The sequence below is a fragment of the Odocoileus virginianus genome, chromosome 19, assembly GCF_023699985.2.
Source record: "Odocoileus virginianus isolate 20LAN1187 ecotype Illinois chromosome 19, Ovbor_1.2, whole genome shotgun sequence".
In the NCBI taxonomy this organism is placed as follows: domain Eukaryota; kingdom Metazoa; phylum Chordata; class Mammalia; order Artiodactyla; family Cervidae; genus Odocoileus; species Odocoileus virginianus.
Window position 1 is genome coordinate 50,014,335 of NC_069692.1, and position 21,160 is coordinate 50,035,494.

General features: G+C 36.1%; 1 protein-coding gene across 3 annotated transcripts in view; it reads right to left on the minus strand.

Annotated features, from left to right (window-relative positions):
• The window catches only part of ADGRB3 (adhesion G protein-coupled receptor B3), an 856,417-nt gene that overhangs the window by 53,406 nt on the left and 781,851 nt on the right, over positions 1 to 21,160 (minus strand). For all 3 annotated transcript variants that reach the window (XM_070450225.1, XM_070450226.1, XM_020897092.2), the window contains 4 exons: positions 12,096 to 12,246; positions 9,405 to 9,474; positions 6,543 to 6,609; positions 3,918 to 4,003 (listed from right to left, as the gene is read on the minus strand). In XM_070450225.1, the coding sequence (XP_070306326.1) occupies positions 3,918 to 4,003; positions 6,543 to 6,609; positions 9,405 to 9,474; positions 12,096 to 12,246 (374 nt within the window). The remainder of the gene's footprint in view (positions 1 to 3,917; positions 4,004 to 6,542; positions 6,610 to 9,404; positions 9,475 to 12,095; positions 12,247 to 21,160) is intronic.

Below are 21,160 nucleotides of genomic sequence, written 5' to 3' on the forward strand. Positions count from 1 at the left end.
AGAAGGGGATGACAGAGAATGAGATGGTTGGATTGCATCACCAACTCAGTGGACATGAGTTTGAGTAAACTCCTGGAGTTGGTGATGGACAGGGAAGCCTGGTGTGCTGCAGTCCATGGGGTCAGAAAGAGTCAGACATGACTGAGTGACCGGACTGAAGTGAACTGAACTGGACTGAGAAGAGATCAAACCAGTCAGTCCTAAAGGAAATCAATCCTGAATATTCATTGGAAGGACTGATGCTGAAGCTGAAGCTTCAATACTCTGGCCACCTGATGTGAAGAACTGATTCATTGGAAAAGATACTGATGCTGGGAAAGATTGAAGGCAGGAGAAGAAGGTGATGAGAGAGGATGAGATGCTTAGATGGTTGACTTGATGCACATGAGTTTGAGCAAGTTCTGGGAGTTGGTGATGGACAGGGAGGTCTGGTGTGCTGCAGTCCATGGGGTCACAAAGAGTTTGACTGAACTGAACTGATCAGGTTTTCCCAGTACATTTGTTTAAAAAACTAATACTGTGGTGGACCTGTAGTACCATGTTTAAACTAAAAATGGCAGAACATAGAAAGTGATAAGGGGCTCATAATTCAGAATGTCTGGTTTCTTTTAAAGAGGTGCCCTCATTGGTGAATTGAACTTTGATAAGAAGATAAATCTGAAAGTTATTAAGTAAGCAGATTAATCAGTAGACCCCATGAGAAAGATCAAAACTCTCAGAGTTAGATGTGGGGGTGAAGAATATGATTCACTTTACCAATTCAACCTAGGGCAAAGGTACTAGCCACAAGTATTCAGACTTTTCCAAATAATAACAGTCTACCCAGTTTGGTTCATGAATGCTTCAGTGGCCAATGCTCCCAGGAGAATGCCTATACCAATATTCTTCACATTATACACTTTGTAACAGTAGATAAGAAAGTTCCATTGCAGGAAAAAAGGAGAAAATGAAATATCTTATTTGAGATGTTCTAAAAAGACACATGTCATTTTATCTTATTTTCCCTTTTCCAAATATCACTTTATATAAGATATGTTGATATTTGCAATAAATTCCCCTTTGGTAACTAACTATACTTTATGTATTAGAAAAAGTTACTCTAGTTTGGGTATTACAAAACTTGTCAAATTATTGTATTATTGTTTTAATATGCATGCACCCATTCTTCTATCAATCTTTACTGAGCATAAACTATATGCTTGGCAGTTTCTAATAATTGATGATGAAAAGAAGAAAGGAAATAAAGAAGTAGGTAAAATGGGAGGAGAAATATGTTGATACAATAGAACATGTTGGTACTATATTTGATTCCAAATTATAATGTCTGAAAAGAAACACTTGGTGTATAAATATATATATATATATATATGCATATGTATATATGTACTTATGTGAGTGTATATATATATATATGAGTATATATATATATATATATATGTATATATATATATGAGTATATATATATATACATATATATATATATATATGTATATATATATATTAAAATAACCTGAAATGGTCTATATTTACAATTAGGGAGTCAATTAAGTTAATCAATTAGCTTCTTGCCCAATGCTTCTTTAGATAATTCTGATTATTTGTTCTTCACTGAAATCTGTATTATTGGCCTCACTGCTTCTCTGGGAACTAAAAATTAGCTGCAAATGTTCAGATCGGAAAAATTCATTCAATCATACATCGGAATAGAAAGCAAATTTCAATCTTTAAGCTAAAATAGCATTTTCTATTATAAAGAAATTTAAGCCTAGAGTAATTAATTTATTAATAGTCCTTTTCTTCTTTGGACAGTAACCAATATTCTGCTCTTTTAGTTTGTATTAACTTTATTTCTATTTCTCCAGTAGTGGCCTTTGAACCAGGAAAAAAAATTGTTTGACTCAGTTTTCCCAGTAAAACAGATGTATCTTCTGTGACATTTTTAGAAATAGGGATTTTAAAATTAATATGCAGATTGAAATTAATTTAAAATTAATATGTAAATTGAATAAATTATTCATAATGATATTGTCATTTCTATGTTCATAATGATGTCATTTCTCCTAAACCTACATACTCTCTTACAAAGAATTACATGAATCAAACTGTGTATTACATACAAAACAATCAAATGAGAAAAAAATACTGACTGAATTTAATAAATCCTTAGCATTATGCTTATTCTGATAATCTCATCTCTTTTTCTGGCTCAGTGTCATGAATGGTGGAATCATGGATACTTGCTTGATAGAATTTCAGGGTCCTTGGCAAACAAGCTGTCCAGCTTTGGCTTCTTCAACTTACCCATCATAACAAGAGTCATCAATGCTAAGTGAGTGCTTGCTTGCTATTTGCTAGATACTATAGTGAATGCTTTATACACATTTTTTTTCATATACTCTATCGTGAGGCAAGAGTTACTACCTCCATTTTATAGGTAAGAAGACTGAGCTGCAGAAAGATGAAATACCACGCCCAAAGATACACAGAGCTAAGAAACTGCAGAGCTAAATACTAAGCATGATTTTCTCTTTTACTTTAAAGCTTTATCTTAACCACTAACCCACTCCACCCTCAATTTAAGCAAGTAATTATACAACTTTACACTGCTGGTGGCAGAAATGAGTTTCTATATCCAGTACTCAGTATGAACAACTTATTCTAACATGATTAACCTAGGCAGAAACAACTGAAGTAGCTGTGCTCGTTTTAACCATACATCAGACTATCGATTAATAGTGTGAAAGTTTCAAGTTTAAATGGCATAGGAAGCTCAGTGTCTGTGAAAGTTCCAGTCTGCCTGTTTAAAGTTGCTTTAGAGACTTATCTGAAATGAAAGAGGCTTCCAGATGGGAAGTGATTCCCTCTCAGAAAGGAGCCACCAATTATGTGTTTATTACATCATTGCAGTTCTAGTGTTGGATTTGAATGATATCCAACTTCATACTAAAAGCCATTAAACCTAATCTTTTAATAGGGGGAAAATGCTCAGACCATCTTGTCTCTTAAATTATTATGTAGATTATAAACACATGAACAGCTTAAAATTCACCAGCCAGTGATAAAATACTATGACTATTAAGGATACCATATATTATTTAAAGAAATGATAACATCTGGGGTAAGCTTTGAATGGGGGTACAGTTAAACAGAAAGGAGAAAGCTATAAACTTTTTATAAGAAAAGATACAAAGGGAAATTCAAAGACATTACTATTTCATTCAAGGTTTTACAAATTTATGAGTTAATGATATAACTTTAAAAAGCTGCTATCAACCTGCTTATGAAATGTTATTAAGTCATTAGATATGGTGATATTATAATAATAGTAAAATTAAAGGAGATACTTTGAAAAATTTTATAAGTGGTTAAAATGTGCAAGTGAAAATTATGAGTAACTTTCTAGCAAGGCATAGTGAAAATGTCATAAAAATGAATGTATGATAAAACTAGTGTTTCCTGATTATTTCGAGTGAAGAATTTTTCTGATATATACAATGAACAAATGAAATGCAGTATTTTTGCCCTACTAAGGTTTGTGTGTCCTTATTCTGTCGTGTCCTATACTGAAATTGGGTTCAATTTATCCTCCTCTCCTTTGTGACTAAAACTAGGAGGTCTTTGAGACTCTCACCCAAGAATAATTATTTTAAGTCTAGCCTTAACATTTAATTTTCTTATCTTACAAACAGGCAATACACAAACAAATCCAGATTTTCGTAATGGACTTTTTAATTATTTTCAGACTTTGCTGACACCTCTTAAGAACAGCCCATTGGAAGCTCGAATGGCATAGTCTACCATACACACCGGTTTCTCAAGAACAAAATCCAAGGCCCAGTCAAAGGCAGTCGGTGATCTGGGACTGGTGAGTGGGACGCGCTGTAAAGACCCTTCAAAATCCACCAATTGCAGCTTACCCGGCTCTGTGTTTGAGCTTTTTATCTAGGATCCCATCTCTTGAAACAAGTTTATTAAATACCAAAATGCCAATCACCATGTTGACCTGTCAGACAGAAACAAAGGTTGAAGGGAATCAGGTCCCTGATTTTTCCCAAGAATCCACCACTTTTATCCATTCACAACCTTGGCAGAATTATGTACTCACAACAGTAGTGACAGGAAGCCCTTCTCAAATATTTCATAAGTGCATACAGGAAAATAGGGCAATTTAACAGTAGTGTTAGAGTCCATCTCTTAAAGGATTCTCGTGAGCTGGCTAGGTGGGTTACTTGAATATTTTAAAGTACATTCAGCCCATTTAATGTTCATGCTTTGCAGTTAACGCTGAGGAAATTAATATTGAACGGCCTAACTTTTAAATTGCCATATTATGCCAATCTAGCATTCTTCTCTCTGAATCATCCGTGAATAAGACAAATGGACTAATGAGTTTTACACTATGTCTGGGTATCAGAAGATCATGTCTTGCAATGTGCAGCCAGGGTGAGTCCTGCCAGGCAAAGGTGCTAAGGTTTGTCACTGCCCGGAACTGGGAGAGCAGAACGCCTCAGTTCTTCGTGCTGTGCAACTGTTTTCTCCCAGGAGATTGGGGGCATTTAATGCACCTTGCTTTTCTAGACAAAGGGTAAAGCCTATTCAATTCACCAGCATCCTTTCAGATGGACACTTACACTAATTTTTATAATGTGCTCTATTGAACCAGTCTCAGCATCTCTAAAACTCTTCTACCCATTTAAAAGGTCTCTTGCATAACACAGCTGAGATGAAATGACACATATTCATCTTCCTCAAGTCAAATTGTAAATAGCTGTAGAGAGAGCTGTGGTCTAGTTGTAGCAGCTTTATTATAAGTGCGCTGGGTTCTCTAACCTGCTGGCACTTCCTGATAAAGGAATCCAGTACAATGCTGAAACCAAGATAATCAAGGAAAAATATTTTCCCCTTTTTGCCTCCCTGCCCCTTACCCTCCACGGTCAAAAGAATCTTGCTGCGACACCCACTGCAAATAGTGAAGCCTGTACATTGCAACTAGTAGCTTGTGAAAAATCTGCTTTAAATGAAGCAGGATACTAGTTGATAAAAAAGAAACTTCTATTTCTCCAATATACTTTGAGCAGATGGAATATACAGATAGAATCTGCTTAATTACTGGTGTAAAGAAGATCCAAAGAAACTGTTAGGTAAAGAAGTAGAAAGTGTCTTCCTAACAACTTCAAAGCTTCCAAATAAGATACCATTTGATCAAGAGAAAGGCTGACTCATATTCGTATATCTATTATTTGAACTAAAAAAACTGTATTCTGTGGATTCTATTAATCTACAATTTAAACATGAGAGAATTCATCACCACTCCAAAGAACTTTTGTCTTTCAATCACACACATACTCATTGCTTCTTCACTTTAGGGTTATGTGTATATTAATCCAGAAGCCTAGGGAAATAATTCAGTTGATTAAATAAAAATTCAATGCAGTGGATAGAACTGTGCCTGATAGTTTTAGTTTTCCTATGCTCTTCTAACACTCATGCCTAGATTTTCTTGTAAATCACCAACAGTTTCTTCTCCCTTTTATAATTCAGAGGAGGAAGAAAAACTTTAAAGAAAGAAAAACCACAAAGAGCTATTAAAAAATATCTCCAGCTTCCAACTTATTGAATGATTTGTTCAATAATCGAAAAGGTAGCTTTTCAATTAGAAATCTGATTGTACAGAGAAATGCATCCTTGCATTTAATTCAGATTGTTTCCTTTTTCTCTGACATTTCTCAACAACTTATTAGATAAGAAAGATTTGTAATCAATAAATTCAGAGACACAGAGGAAAGGCAAGTTAGTGGAAAATTTTCACATTCCTATAAGTAAACATGCAAAGGAATTATTTTGTGATTCAAAAAAGAAAAATTTGTAAAACTTCATGCATAAATATGGTAGGGGTTCTCAACTAGAGGGGGGTGATTTGTACCTTCAGTGAACACTGCAAAATCTCTGGAGACATTTTCTGATTATTACAACTTGAAGGGTATCATTGTTATTTAGCAGGTAGATGCCAGTGGTACTGATAAATACACAGGGCAGCCCCACAACAAAGAAATGTCCAGTTCAAAACATTGCAGCAAAAAATAAATGGAAAAAAAAAACAAACATCTGCAGCAGTGTGGAGGAGAAACTTTGACACAGGAACATACACCTTCTTGTTGATATTTGGTGTCAGCCCCAGTTATTATTATGAGATCTCAATAATTATGTAGATCATATTATGAAAGTATAAAGGTGAAATAATAATAAATGAGGAAATTCTATATGCTAACAAGGAAGAATTTACCGAAACTTACTCAAACTTCTTCACAAATGTGAAATTCCTGAAACAGAAATCCCATACTCCCATGCTTAATATTCTTCAGGCTTCAACATAAGAATATTTTAGCATAATAAGGCACTGGATAGACATCAACATTAAAATTTAAGTAACGATTCATCAAACTTTAAAATTTCCGCACAATCAATACCAAAGTGTCACTTTAATGGAAGCAAAGTAGACTTTCTTTGTTAAGAAAAACAATTAAGCTGATTTTGGTGTTTACCAGGACAACAGCAGCTGCAGGTCCCACAAAGGCGTAGAGCAGACCTCCTTCAAGAGAGAGCCAGCAGCTGGAAAGAACATCAGATAAAAACTAGCACCAATTAGTGACACATATTAGATCACTAACGTGTGACACAAACAGTTTGGACTATGTGCTTACTCTTGGAATTCTGGCATATTTCAAAGGTTCATAGTTTTTTTAAAACCACATGGAAGATATGGAATAAAGCTAAAATTAGCACATTTCATGAGTAACAAATACCATATACCTCTCACAGAAAAGAAACTTTGATTATGAGGCCTTACTGTCAGGCAGTTAAAAAATTTTACGCAAATTACTGTTGCAGTGAGATTTTTACAGTGACTTTCAGGACAAAGGTAACTCTTAAGTTATGCAAAATGCTGCTTTATATCCATTACGGAATTTTTCAAGTATACTCTGAAGCAGGAACAGTGTATTTTTAGAATCTTATACGTGCCATTTACCTGTTCTTCCTTGAGGCCATTGAGATAGTGGAAGACACTGCTTTAAAAGCCATCATTGCAGGGAACAGATAATCTACATTTTGCATGCTTTTTTTCTTTCTCCCAATTTTACTTTTTCCCAGACTGCTAAAAAAAAATCACTAAAGATAAGCTTTTGAATAAAAATAAGTGTAGCTGTGTTTGTTTCAATTAGTAGATTCCCCAAGAGCTGCAGGTTTTCACGGACAAAGACAGTAACCATTTAGGTAAAAATGCTCATTCTGTCACAGCAAAGGACTGTCAAGAGGTCTTCCGGATACAGTCATGTCTACCACTTCATGCACCTCTCCTTGACCTCTTCTCAGTCCCCTGAATCAGCATGCTGCCTCCAAAATGAACAACGATCAACCATTAACAATACCTGGGGCTTCCTTGATGGCTCAGTGGTAGAGTCCACCTGCCAGTGCAGGAGACGCAGGTTCGACCCCTGACTCAGGAAGATTCCACATGCCACAGTGCCTACGCCTGTGTGCCACAGCTATTACGCCTGTCCTCAAGAGCCCGGGAGCTGCAACCATTGACCCCACATTCTGAAACCACTGAAGCCCTCGCTGCCTGGAGGCCACGTTCCGAAACAAGAAAAGCCACCCCAGTGAGAAACAGCACAGCTCGAGATGAGCCCCTGCTCACCGCCGCCAGAGAAAGGCCCGTGCAGCAAAGACCCAGCACGGCCGGAATAAATAAATAAACTTATTAAAAAGAACACTTAGCAATACTGTTCTCTCCTCCTCTAAGAACTTTTTATTGGTTGTGGTGGTGGATACATGACTCATGCATTGGTTAACTCACAGGATTATATACACTTAATAGTGAATGTTACTATGTAAAACAGTGTGTGTGTGTTTTCAAAGTCTGCATCTAGTTATTGCTCCTTGTTCATAACAGGAAATTGATAAAATTCTACTTTCCCACTTTGAGATCAACAATTTAATATCTATTTTTAAAACAAAATACCCGGAGGAAAAGCCCTTAGGTATGATAGAACACTTCAGTTTGGGGTCTCCAAGACCGCCACTAAACTTCTCCCGAAGTTTTGTGTAAATTCATCTTCAAAGTGATACTCTCCTGCTTGTACTGCATTCATTTTCAATCATACACTCCTTGAGAGCTGGAACCATGCCATCTATAATCCTACTTCTTTCCATAGCCCTACCACAGTGGCTTTCAAAAAGAGTCATGCTATTTTGAAAAATAATAGATGAAAGGTAACGGTGCTATAGGAAGACAGCTCTGCATCATACACTATCGGTTCCACGCTGTAGATCGTATGAGAAAAACAAGTGCTCTGATGATATGAGTTCTTGCAATTCTTCGGAAGTTTCCTTTGGATAGCAGGTTCAGTGGTGTCTCTTGGCACACTTTCCACTTAGATGAACCCACCAAGGGCCTAATTAGCCCCAATTCCTATCTCAAACCTGAGGACAATTAAATAGGACATCTCCTTTTAAGACTTACGCTTCTAACAAGATGCCATCCTCTTCCCCATTTCTCAACTGTCTACTCTACTTTAAAGAGCAGAAGAAGTAAAATATGAGAGTGCACTGCTTTATATTTGAAATATTAAATATAAACTTGACAAATTCTCCCACAGAATGTTCTCAGTATTACAGGTCTGATTAGGGTAGGCTGGTACCACATCCCCCTTTACTCCCTTCTAATTTCTTCCGTAGCCCGGGCATTCTATAATGTGGTCTACTGATCCCCTGGCCTTTGAGTTTGAATACATATCTCCCTAATACAGTAACAAAACTTGAAGTATCATGACAAAACGTGGCTGCTGCCAGTATATATTATCATTTGTGAAATCTGAAGCTCAGATCAGAGTCCTATTTTAAAATGTAAACGTGTCAAGATTTATCCAGGTCTTTAAAAATGCATCTGAGATGGAACATGCAAAGTAAATATAGAAATATTTTACAAATTATGATTCTACTTAATCATTAATACTGGAATGACCTATATGGGAATACAATCTAAAAAAAGAGTGGAAATGTATATATATATAAAACTGATTCACTAGCGGTACAGCAGAAACTAACATAACATTGTAAATCAACTATATTACAACAAAAGTTAATTTCAAAGAAAGAAAGAAATTAAGACTCTGGTGTTACAAAGAAATGGGAAATTGAAAGAATTCGGAACAGCCCTGCAGCATTTAATGCCGAACTTTTGTGCATTTAAGGCACCTTACATCATTCCTCATAAAGTGACTTCAACCACTGTTCATGACTCAGTGAGAGAGTATAAGCCATCAGCAGTGCCAGCCAAGACTAACGCAGCATATTTGACTATTTACTTAATTATAAATAAGATTTATCACTGTGGACAGACTTACTAGTGATCAGTGCCATATCCTTTTGTCCTGGTGAAGCCTACAGACGTGGCCACCACTAACGCCGGCAAACCTGCAAGGAAAGCATTGTCACACATCACATTCGCCACCGCCACTGTGCACCTGGGCTCCGGCAAGCCAGGGCAGACCTGGACACCGAAACTGGAGGGACCTCCTGTGGACACGTCCCTTCATAAAGTATTATAAGATTTCTTCCAAGTACAAAGATATGAGCATGACAGCTGGGTTTTTAAGTCAGTGCATTTTTCTGATGTTGCTAGGTTACCACTGCATTTGACATGAGTTTAAAAGAAACTCATAACAGAGATTTAGTATATCTTTTTAAGTTATTTTTTCCCTAGGGGTTTACATTCCTATAAAGGAATTTCTAGCTATAAAATCAGAAAGGCAAAAAAATGGATGTTCTGGGGTGATGGAATATCACAGAAGTGGAATGTACAGTTGACCTCATGCTGATCCACATCAAGTGTACTTATAATAAGACAGAAAAAATATATCTCATCATTTAACTCTTTATGATTTAATATACTAACAAGAATGTAGGAACAAGGTTAAGGGTCCTGAGGCACAATCCTGAATGAAGGTCAGAGATTTTTGCCAATTTTTCTTCACGAACCTCTAGGTAGGTAACACTCTGGGTCTTAGTCCCTCTTGGCATTCAAGTGCCAGCATCCCTGCAGCAACTCTGACCTGACATCTTTTCCTTTATGTTTCTATGAGTCATGCTTACCTTGCTCAAGTTCAACAGATACTCCCTGTGTTTGGTGAGTGGGATTCAGTCTGACCTAAGCTGTTTAATTTTTTTTTTTAAGTTCTAGAAGACCATGCCTCTTTCTCAGGAAGCCCATGCTTGTTTTTTCTGATTGAAAAGTTCATCTTCTGATCATCTACCTGTGTCCCCTCCACTCATCATTTTCCCTCCTATCATTTTTCCTTATTCTGACTGTTTTCTTCTGGAAATTTAAAAATGATACCACACTCCTTCACGAGGTTTAAATGATGGGAACTCCAAGGGACACAACATTTTTTTTAACAAGTACTGGCCTGTGAGTGTGTGTGTGTGTGTGTGTGTGCGCGCGCGCATATATATATATATATAAATATATAAAGTATATGTGTGTGTATGTATATTTATACATGTGAATATATACACATGTGCATGCACATACACACACACACATATGTTAAATATCTCCTCCTCCTTTTTTCTTTTCTTCCTCCTTGTTCTTCTCCTTTTTCATATAGTTGACTTTTTTGATTGACTAAACCAAGTTTGTCAGAAAAAAATTCTCTTCTGGGCCCTAAGCTGAAAAGCAAACAGTCTTCATTCCATATAACTTAGATTAATTTTTTTTTCTAAATTATTACGTTGCACTTTGCCATCATGAAACTCATATGCCACTATTTTGCCCACTCTCAGACTTCCTCACAGCCTAGAACCATTGGTTTAGCTTTTTCACTACCCGGAATAGTTTAGTATTAGCTGTAAACCTGCAGACCCTGTAAAGCTCTACACCCTTCTCCTCAAGATAACCTTCGGTAATGATGTTAAATAAGGTAGTTAAGGTTCCTATAAATTGCTATTCTTTATACTTCAAGGGAAGTCTTCATTTCCCTATATACTGTAGTTCTTGGATCTAGTCAAACCCTGATTCAATACCATTCCAGCTTTAGATGGTCTTTATCATGAAATTCAGACTAAAAGTGTAACAGTGTAAGAATATTGCATTCTCCAGTCTCTTCTTAACGGTTTTACCACTTGCCTGTGCAGACACAACAGCCCCTGGCTGAAATCTGATGGATAACCTTTGTGCTCTTGGTCCTGTGTTTTTCTAGCATGATTATTTTGACATGGTAATAAGTCCACTTATTTGTGATTCTGTAGGTTCCCTCTAGCATTCATTTGTTATATCTTTGGTCCAAATTTCCCCACTTTGTTTTAGTACCAGTCTTTTGAAACTCAAAGGCAAACATGAAAAAATCCTGAGCTTTTTCTAAAACTAGTTTTTTAATTAATTAATTCTAATTAAACTAAATGAATTCATTAATTCCAGTTAAACTTTAGAATTGGCCCTTTGGAATGTATAGGTCCTCCAGATTCCCATTACATAAGGCAATGTGAGAGGAACTTTTTCTAATGAAAAATTAATTCATCCTCAGCCTATCAGCAGTTTCTCTGTTTCCTTTGAGAACTCCATGGACTAGCCATGTGGTTTCATTCATGGTCTAGACGGCTTTCTCCTGTGTTGAGAATAGCTCTCTTGAAGTGAACTCTTCAAAGCTTTCATGTGGGCAGTGCAAGGTTAGTGTATATGACAAAAACATGTTTTGAGCACTGAACTTCTTAAGACATTTTGCATTTTCAGAACCTGTAGTAGAGAATACTTTTGATTTCTTGCCTGTAGATATCTTAGGTCTCATTTACTATCACGTGGGCACTATTGATTACCAACTGATCAGCTACATGGCCATCCAGTATTCACTGCTTTTTAAAGTCCCACAACTTCAAAGAACGTTCCAAAATGACTAGCATCCTATATTTCCACTTCGACATACTGAATTAGACACAAAGAAAAGTAGCCTGGGGATAATCACAGTTTCCAACTTCATTCATTACAGCAGTGTTCAAAGTCATTTTAACAAGAGCAGAAAAGGGAATAGCAATATGCTTACCCCATCCAAGGCACAAAAAGCGTTTCCTTATAAGCCGTGTTCTAATTTTTCCAGTTACAGCCATATATGATTGCCACGCTTCAGTCAAAACCCAACAGAATGAAGCCAGGAAGAAAAAGTGCAAAAATGCTGTGGTGGTTGTACAGATGCTCTGTGGAAACAGAAAAGACTCAACTCAACATGGGGGCGATCATGTGTTGTTAATCTTCAACTCATTGCTTTTACTTCAAATATCTGCTTCTCCTTTGTGACAGAGTAATTGTTTACAGAAATTAGAAACTGTGGAGTCTTTAAGCTGTACAGTATCTTACAGAATAAAAGTTCTAATTTCATTTGTGTGTTCAATTTTTTATGAGAAGAAGCCCGAATGTAAATTTAAACTCAAGGGAGATTAAAATTACTACTTTCCTTAATTTTTTTTTCTTGAATCATAATTATGGGAATGGTCCTTTCTTTGGTTTAAGTTATAGACATCTTGCATAATTCTTTTGGCTACACTGTTTATCCCTCCTTTTAAACCAATAGTGCTTTGCTGTTTTATCTGCTGACGTTCAGATTATATCGCCACAGTCTTTCAAAAGAAAAAAATTACTTTGCTTTATACACATGTGGTTATTTATACACATGTGATATTCAAAGCATAAGAGCAAAGTACAAAATGAGGTTTGGCTAATAGCCTAGGACAAAAGTAACATATGTATTTTAAAGTACTTAATACATTCTGTGTGTGTGCACAGTCGCTCAATCATGCCCGACTCTTTGCATCACCATGGACTGTAGCCCACCAGGCTCCTCTGTCCATGAAAGTTTCCAGGGAAGAATACTGGAGTGGGTTGCCGTTTCCTTCTCTAGGGGATCTTCCCAACCCAGGGATCAAACCTCCGTCTCTTTGCGTCTCCTGCCTTGGCAGGTGGCTTCTACCACTGCTCCAGCTGGGAAGACACGTACTTAACACATTGCTCTGTGCTCTTATATTATAAGGTGCATCATAATAAAATTGTTTTGAAAAACTAATTGAGTCACGGGCAGTACACAGCCATGATTTCATAGATATGTTTCTTCGTGTAAGTTAATCAATTAAATGTGTCACCATTAGTTACTTATGACTCATCTGCAAAGATGAGCAGCTTCATTTTGGTAAAGGCTGCTACTTACTTCATCACTGGTATAATTTCTTTGTGTAAATCTTGTTAAAATGAAAGTCTTTGTGAACTTTTCTTGGTCAGTTTCAGTCTTGGTTATTTCCAAAAATTGAAAAAAGGAAAACACAGAGCTACAAAAAAGATCACTAAAAACTCATAACAAAGAAATAAAAGTATTAATACAGCCCCTCCCTTCTCCCTCTACTCTGATCTGCTGCTAAAGTCAAATGTCTTTCATATCTTAGGTCAAATTATTCATATTTTTTATTCTTTCAATATTCACCAGATGCTCAGCCCTTCTTATCCTACAGAAAGACCTTGATCACGTTTATCTCATCAGGATGTTTTAATGAGGAGGGATAATAAACAGACGCTGAGTAGGACTATACTAGGCACTCAGCAAGTGCTTAACCAATTATGACCAGTCATATTTTAAGTAGAACTAAAAAAAGGTGTTACCAGTTTTCAGCATGGGGTTCCTTATCTCACGTGGTACTTAAATATACTTGGTGCTTAAATTTATTCTTAGAAAACTAATAATTTTAAGCCTGAGAAAGTCATGGATTTCCAGCATCCTCTTCCTCATCACTTTATTCCTGTTTCAGCCAGAATGTAGGAGCTTTACCCAACTCTGATTCCTTCTGTACTTGCGACACTGAGGCTTTTTTCCAAGTTGAAGTTAAAACATCTGCAGGCTGATTACTTTGCTCATTCCCAAGCTGCAGTCTCTTACAGATTTGAACTTCAAAGATAACTTTTCCATTCAATTCCTGAACTAGTTACACGTTCTAATTCACCATTCGTTTCCTTCCATCCTTTTGTCTCACCTCAGTAGCTTGTGTTTCTTGATTTATAAACTATCAATACAGGGTTATCTAAAACAATGTAAAATGCTGAATTATTTAAATGCTAAGTGCTAGATGCATGGAAATTTTGTAAGAAATAATAAAATGCTCAAGATCTCAATACAGAGACTTTTAATTTGCTCTCTCTGTATTATGTTTGTTACTTTGGGACTTCCTTTAATTCTGATACAAATTGACATATGACTAATAAAAATAATTTGGGGCTATTGACATTCATATTTTAATAATTCATGTCTCTCTGGACAAAGATATGGCCACAACATGTAGGAGGAATAAACAGTAAGTAGAGAAGTAAGACCCTGTGGGTGGTTGCATTCTACTATGGTCAGGTGAATATTCATAAATGACTAGAAAGTTCTCCAAGTATGGAGTTAAGCTGTCTCAACCTAAGGAAAGTGTATATGTGAACTGAGAGGTCTAAAGTCAAGGGTGTAGCAAAAACCTATGATGCTGGGAGAGAGAAGGAGATACATTTGGCTTCATTATCATATGAAGGGTCAGTATAAAGTCAGATCCTGCACTTCATGAAAAACACACTGATCTTTCTACCGATCCATTTGCTAAGCTGTCTTTTAAAGTACAACTTTTATAAACAGCAGTCTTCAAGTAAAGTCTGTTATTTGCACATTTGTTACATCAGTTTCCCCTATTCTAAGTTTGGGGTTCAGGATTTTTTAATTTCTTCTCTGGTAGAACCTAAGTCCCACCTCGGTAACCCACAGAGATCAACCATCCTTTGGATCCTGCGGTACTGGGATTTTGTCACTTATAAAGTCAAACGCTGACGTTCCTTCTCTGTAAGTGTTGACATCTTGCCATCTGCTCACCTCTTCCTACCACCAGGCACACTGAGGTGACTCGGCTCCCACACTGCCTTCTTATTCAGCCTGTGTGCTTGCTGTCAGCTCCACCACAGCTGGGAGTGCCCAGCCCCTTGCTCCGAACACAAGACTCACTCGCCCCTCCAGCCCTTCAGGCAATTCTTCGACTCCTCGCCAAACCGCAGTGTGGTCCTGCTCTACAAATGACGAGTGTTGCTGGCAAATGCTAGAAAACTTGGAGAGGTACTTAAATTGGCAAACTGAGGGTGCTTTATACTTATAGAGTTCACCTACACTCTTCATCCCAAATCCATAGGAACAATAGAAAATGTTTCATAAAATAACTGGAAAGAAAAATATGTAAACAGTGATAGGCTAGCTACCAGGAGTGCCTGAAAAACAGAAAGTCAGTGAAGGTAGGGTGAATACCAGGGTTAAAGCTACCCATTAGGAGCAGAGATTAAGACATGGAAAGCAGGAGATTTAAGATATATGGATGGAACAGAAGTTCAACATCTGTTTAAAAGTATTTTCAGAGGGGAAAAAAAACAGAATTTTGGGAAGAGCATTTAAAGAAATTTTATGGGGAAATTTCTCAATAACATTAAAGATTCTTTAGCTGAAAGATAGCTAACGCACACACACACACACGTACACACACCCTAAGATATATTGCAATGAAATTTGTGAATATTAAGAATAAAGAGAAAATCTTAAAAGCTGTCAGAATCAAAAGAAAGATCACTTACAAAAGGATAGGAATCAAATTGACATCAGACTCCTTGTGAGCAACCCAGGATACAAGAAGACAATAGACTTCTTTGACATTTTAAGGGAAAATAACTTTGGTGAATTCTACACATAGCAAAACTATTATACAAGGAGAGGTAGAAATAAAGACATTTTTAGAATGGTAAGGAACTTTGAAGTTTATTACCTTAAGATTCTCTCTGAAAGAATTTCTAGACAATATAAACCAATAATAATAAGAAATCCAGAAGTTCAGAATGAGACAAAAGCTAGTCTCATGAATATCAATATTAAAATATATTATGTCTAAGCAAATGCTTATTAAACAATAAAATATATATTGGTAATATAGCCACTTGGATATAAAACTCAGTTTATATCCAAAAATAACTCAGTCTTATTTTATTTGCAGGGATATTTTAGATACCGACTAACTCTAGATTAGAAAAGCATGTTTGAACATCTATGTTAATAATGTTAAGGTTACCACAAAAAGCAGAAACAAATAATATATTTGAAAAAGAGTAGAAAAATAGAACTAAGAAAAATTTATCGTCCAATTAAAGGTAAGCAAAAGGACAACTAGAAAATATAATAAACAGAAAAATCAAGTGATGATACAGAAATTTCCAATTACAGAAATCACAATAAGTGGGAATGCTTTAAATTCACTAGTTAAAAGTTAAGAATTTTTATCCTGGATAAAAAAATCCAGTAATGAATTTATAAGAGACCTCAAATGCAATGACATAGGAAGACTGAGAATAAAGAGATGAAAGAGCTACATTAAGCAAATGCTAATATGCAAAAATCAGATGTCACGATGTTAACATTGAAAAGAGCATTAAAAGAGATGAAGGACTTTTCATACTGACAAAAGGAGCAAGCCATAAAGAAGTTTCCAAAGTAACATATTTCTATGAAACTCATAAAAATTTTCCAAAGCATATGAAGCAAATATATAGATATACTGAGAAAACCACAAGGATAAATGTCAAACTAAGTTTAAAATGAAAGACAACCTATAGCTCTCAGAAAGTCATGGAAAAAGTGGGGAAAAATAGTAATATGGAATACTATGACAATCATAAAAGTGATTAATCTTTTTTTAATATTATAGATAAGAAACAGAACATGTGCAATTCTTTAAAATACAAACAGAATATTTATAGAAGTTAACTAGTCCTAGGACAGAAAGGAGAATAAAATAAACTTAAGAAGTTTGATAACATATAGAACATTTTCACAAACTATAGTACAATGAATTTAGAAATCAACATTAAAATTCTGTACATCTTGGGGGGGCACTTTTAATAACTAATGATTTAAAGAGAAATTAGCATCCAAATTATAAACTATTTAGAACTGAAAAACAAAAGAAAACATGTGCAATTTTGCTATGACAGTACTCAGGGTTGTAAAAGCCTTAGATAGAAAACAATAGAAAATGAAAATAAATAGGCCACTTAAAGAAATCAGAAGGAATTTAACAAAGGCAAAAGCAAAAATTACAAATGAAAAATCTTAAAGATAGTAAAATTGATCCATAAAATCTAAGCTGATTTGAGAGGCTGATAAAGCAGCTAAATCTTTGGCTATCGTGATTTTTTTTTTTTTGAGTGCAGAGGAGAATGACAAGTAACACTGGGAATATAAAAATTTTTTAAATTATCATAAAAGGAAAGCAGGACTGTACATATAAAGTTGAAAACCTACGTAAGATGGACATTCTTCAAGGAAAACATAAATGATCTAAATTGGACTGAGAGATAAAAAAATTAATCTTAGATAAAACGGAAAGTCAATAAAAGGTAATAGACTGATAAAAATTGCAGAAAATTTTACAAGTAAATTCTAACAAATGTATACATAAGCCCCATTTTATAAAATATTACCAGGTCAAAAAAATAAGAAAAAAATTAGATGTACCTGACTCATTTGACAAGTCTAGTATAACAATGACACCAAAATGAACAAGAAAACTATAAGCTTTGATACTTTCACTTTTCTACATAAATGTGAAAGTATTAAATAAAAGATAAAATCTACACATACAGAAAAAGATAATAAATCACTATCAAATAAAAGTGTGTCCACTAAAACAGGATGATTTCAATATTAAAAATGACCTCAATATAATTTATTATATTAATAGATTAAAGAAGCCAAGTGATCATATCAGTAAATGTGAAAGAATTTGACAAAATTCCAGTTATCACTTAAAATATCTTCATTACATATTATGAATAAAGGAGAACATTCGTACTTCATAAATGTTATCTCTCCAAAACTTATGATGAAAATTGTATTTAATAGTGAAATATCAGAAGCATTCCCATCACAAATAAAAGCAGTATGGCCAACATCACCTCAACTATTCTATGTTGTTATATGAGGTCCTCACCAAAACAATACAAGAGAAATCAATAGGAAAGGAAGAAGTCATCCTGTCATTATTTTATAAATATATCGCCTTACTAGAAAACCCAAGAGGATCAATTTTTTTAAACAATGGAAACAATAAGGAGAATCAAGAAGGTGGCTGGAAATAAGATCAGCATACAAAAATCGTATTGTACAATGAGATCAATACACAAAACTAAATTCCTAATGCACCAACAATGTCCACCGGAAAATGTAATATAAAATTTATAAGGAATCATGAAAGATTCGCATCTCTTCTCCTTCCCAAGCGAGGTTGAAATGACCACATTTCAAGCCCCAGGAAAAAAAAGAATAGGCTGTAGATAGGAGTGCTGACATTCAGAAGATGCCGAGGGAAGAAGGGGCGACTGATTTAAGAGTGGCAGAGAGAGTTACATCCTAAGTGCTTGTAGGGGCTAGACAGTGGGTTGGAAATCACGAGTGTAATGGAGCCAATTCACTCTGAAGACCTGCTGTGGGTTTAACACCTACACATAACACTTGTACTCCTCCAGAGGCAGAAGGAGGACTTAGTTTTGCACGGGACTGAAAAAGAGCCAGGTTGGCTGAAAAATCTACACACAGAAGAGCTGAAACCATTTCCTTCCAGCTCAGGGCAGCCTAGTATAGTCACAGTGAGGTTTAGTTTCTGGAAAATTCAGTGGCTGGGTTCTGAACTCAGACACCAGTTTCATTAGGGGTACAAGGCAGATAAAAATGTATGCATTAAACTATTGGGCCCACCCTCTAATTCTCCTTCAGTTCTACTCTCAAACTGCCAGAAGGTCAGAGGCTAAATTTCTCACCCCAAGGGGAAAAGCGGTCATACTCTGGCTCATCCTTGGTTAACATATTACATGACCTTTCAAACAGTCCATCTACCCTAGTAGAGAGCTTCAAGTCACTTTTGAGGACCATGCTTTTATATATAAATACACAGTCAAGGATAATCAGATAGCTGAGATAATCTTCCAACATGAGAAAAAGAAAAACAAAGCCAAGCAAAGAAAAAAAAAGTGAGGAGTGAGGAGAGATAATAGGGGCAACCAAAAAATAAACAACTTCTAAAACAGATTAAGTCATTCAGAAGCTGAGAAAAGATACTGCACCAAAAACCAAAATCACTAGGGAAAGATTATCAGATGAAAGAAAAATTCCTTATTCATATTAACAACTATGCTGCTAAGTCGCTTCAGTCATGTCTGACTCTGTGCAACCCCATAGACGGCAGCCCCCCAGGATCCCCCGTCCCTGGGATTCTCCAGGCAAGAACACTGGAGGGGTTGCCATTTCCTTCTCCAATGCAGGAAAGTGAAAAGTGAAAGTGAAGTTGCTCATCGTGTCCGACTCTTCGCGACCCCATGGACCGCAGCCTACCAGGCTCCTCCGTCCATGGGATTTTCCAGGCAAGAGTACTGGAGTGGAGTGCCATTGCCTTCTCAATTAACAACTATAAAGCACCTCAAATACATTTAACAAAATGTACAGGAGGTTTATATAGAAAATTATAACATTTAATTGAAGAACATTAAACAAGACATAAATAGATGGAAAATATGTACATGAATTACGAGCTTCAATGTCATGTAAATGTCAATCTTCTCCCAACTGATAAATATGCTCAGTGCAATTCCCATCAAAATTTTTTAAGTTTGGCAAGTCAATTTTAAGTCATGGAGAAAACTAGATACAGAGAATTGTCTAAAAGTCTAAAACGAAGAATAAGCAGGATAGAGGTTTTCCTAAAGGCATAAAACAGACTAATATGTGGTCAGATGTGTGTGTCGCCCCCACCAGGCATACAATACTTTAGAGACACTCAGTAACTTGGCCAATGTTTCATGGTTACTAAATGAGGAGGAGGGGTTAACACTGACCCTAGAGCTTGTGAAAATCACTCAGTCGTGTCTGACTCTTTGTGAACCCCTGAGCTATAGCCTTCCAGGCTCCTTTGCCCATGGAATATTCCAAGCAAGAATACTGGAATGAGCAGCCATTCCCTTCTCCAGGGGATCTTCCCGACCCATTGATCAAACCCCAGTCTCCTGCATTGCAGGCAGATTCTTTACCATCTGAGCCAGCAGGGAAGTCCCAGAATTTGTACACTTCCTCAACTACCATCACTACACAGCCTTTGGATGATATTTTTGGCTCATTAATAGCCTAATCCTCACACTTTTTTCATTCTTTTCAGGCCTCAATTTCCCTCCTAACTCTTCTATCAGATGAGTTTGCCTTCAATATTTCTGATGAGGTACAGACCACCGACAGTGCTGACACTCTTCATATTCCCTGGGGCCCTTAGCTTCCTTTACATCCTCCTTCTTTCCAGAACTGACTTAACAGAGCTAAGACAAAGGTTCACACACTATTTTGTTTACTGTAAAAATGAGGATACCAACAGCACCTACATTGTAGGATTGTTGCAAAAATTAAATTAACATGATCTATGTGAAGAGCTTGATACATGGTAATTACTCTGGAACTTAGATTTCGTCAACTCTACTCTCTCCCTTTAATTAGCTCCTATAGGCTTATAAACATAATCTCCTAGCCTACAAATCTGTTAAAATATTTATCTTCAACCAACAAACTAATCAATCAACCTTCTTTTTATTGACTTTTTTTGCACTGGTTCTCATTGGGTTGTTTTCTCTCTTTCCAACTGTCAAATTTCTTGAAAGGTTAATCTGTTTATCAATTTCTTTATGACCAGCTCATGCATTTTCTTCCTGTCATCCAGCATCAGCCCTGAATTGCCCTTCCACAAGAATCACCCACAACTTCCTAATTTCCAAAGCTCATGAATGAAATTTCTCTTTAGTTTGCCACAAAAACTTTGGACCTCAACATTCTCACTTACGAATCATGAGATCTTTACTGTATGACCTGTAAAGGCTTCCCTAACTCTAAAATTTTACAGAACTATGAATACTCTCTAATGAAAGATTTTATCAGGATTCTTCTTCTTGAACTAATTTAGTTCTTAACTTTGGACATTTATGTTTGGGTTTGATCCCTCGGTCAAGAAGTTTCCTTGGAGTAAGAAACATCAATTCACT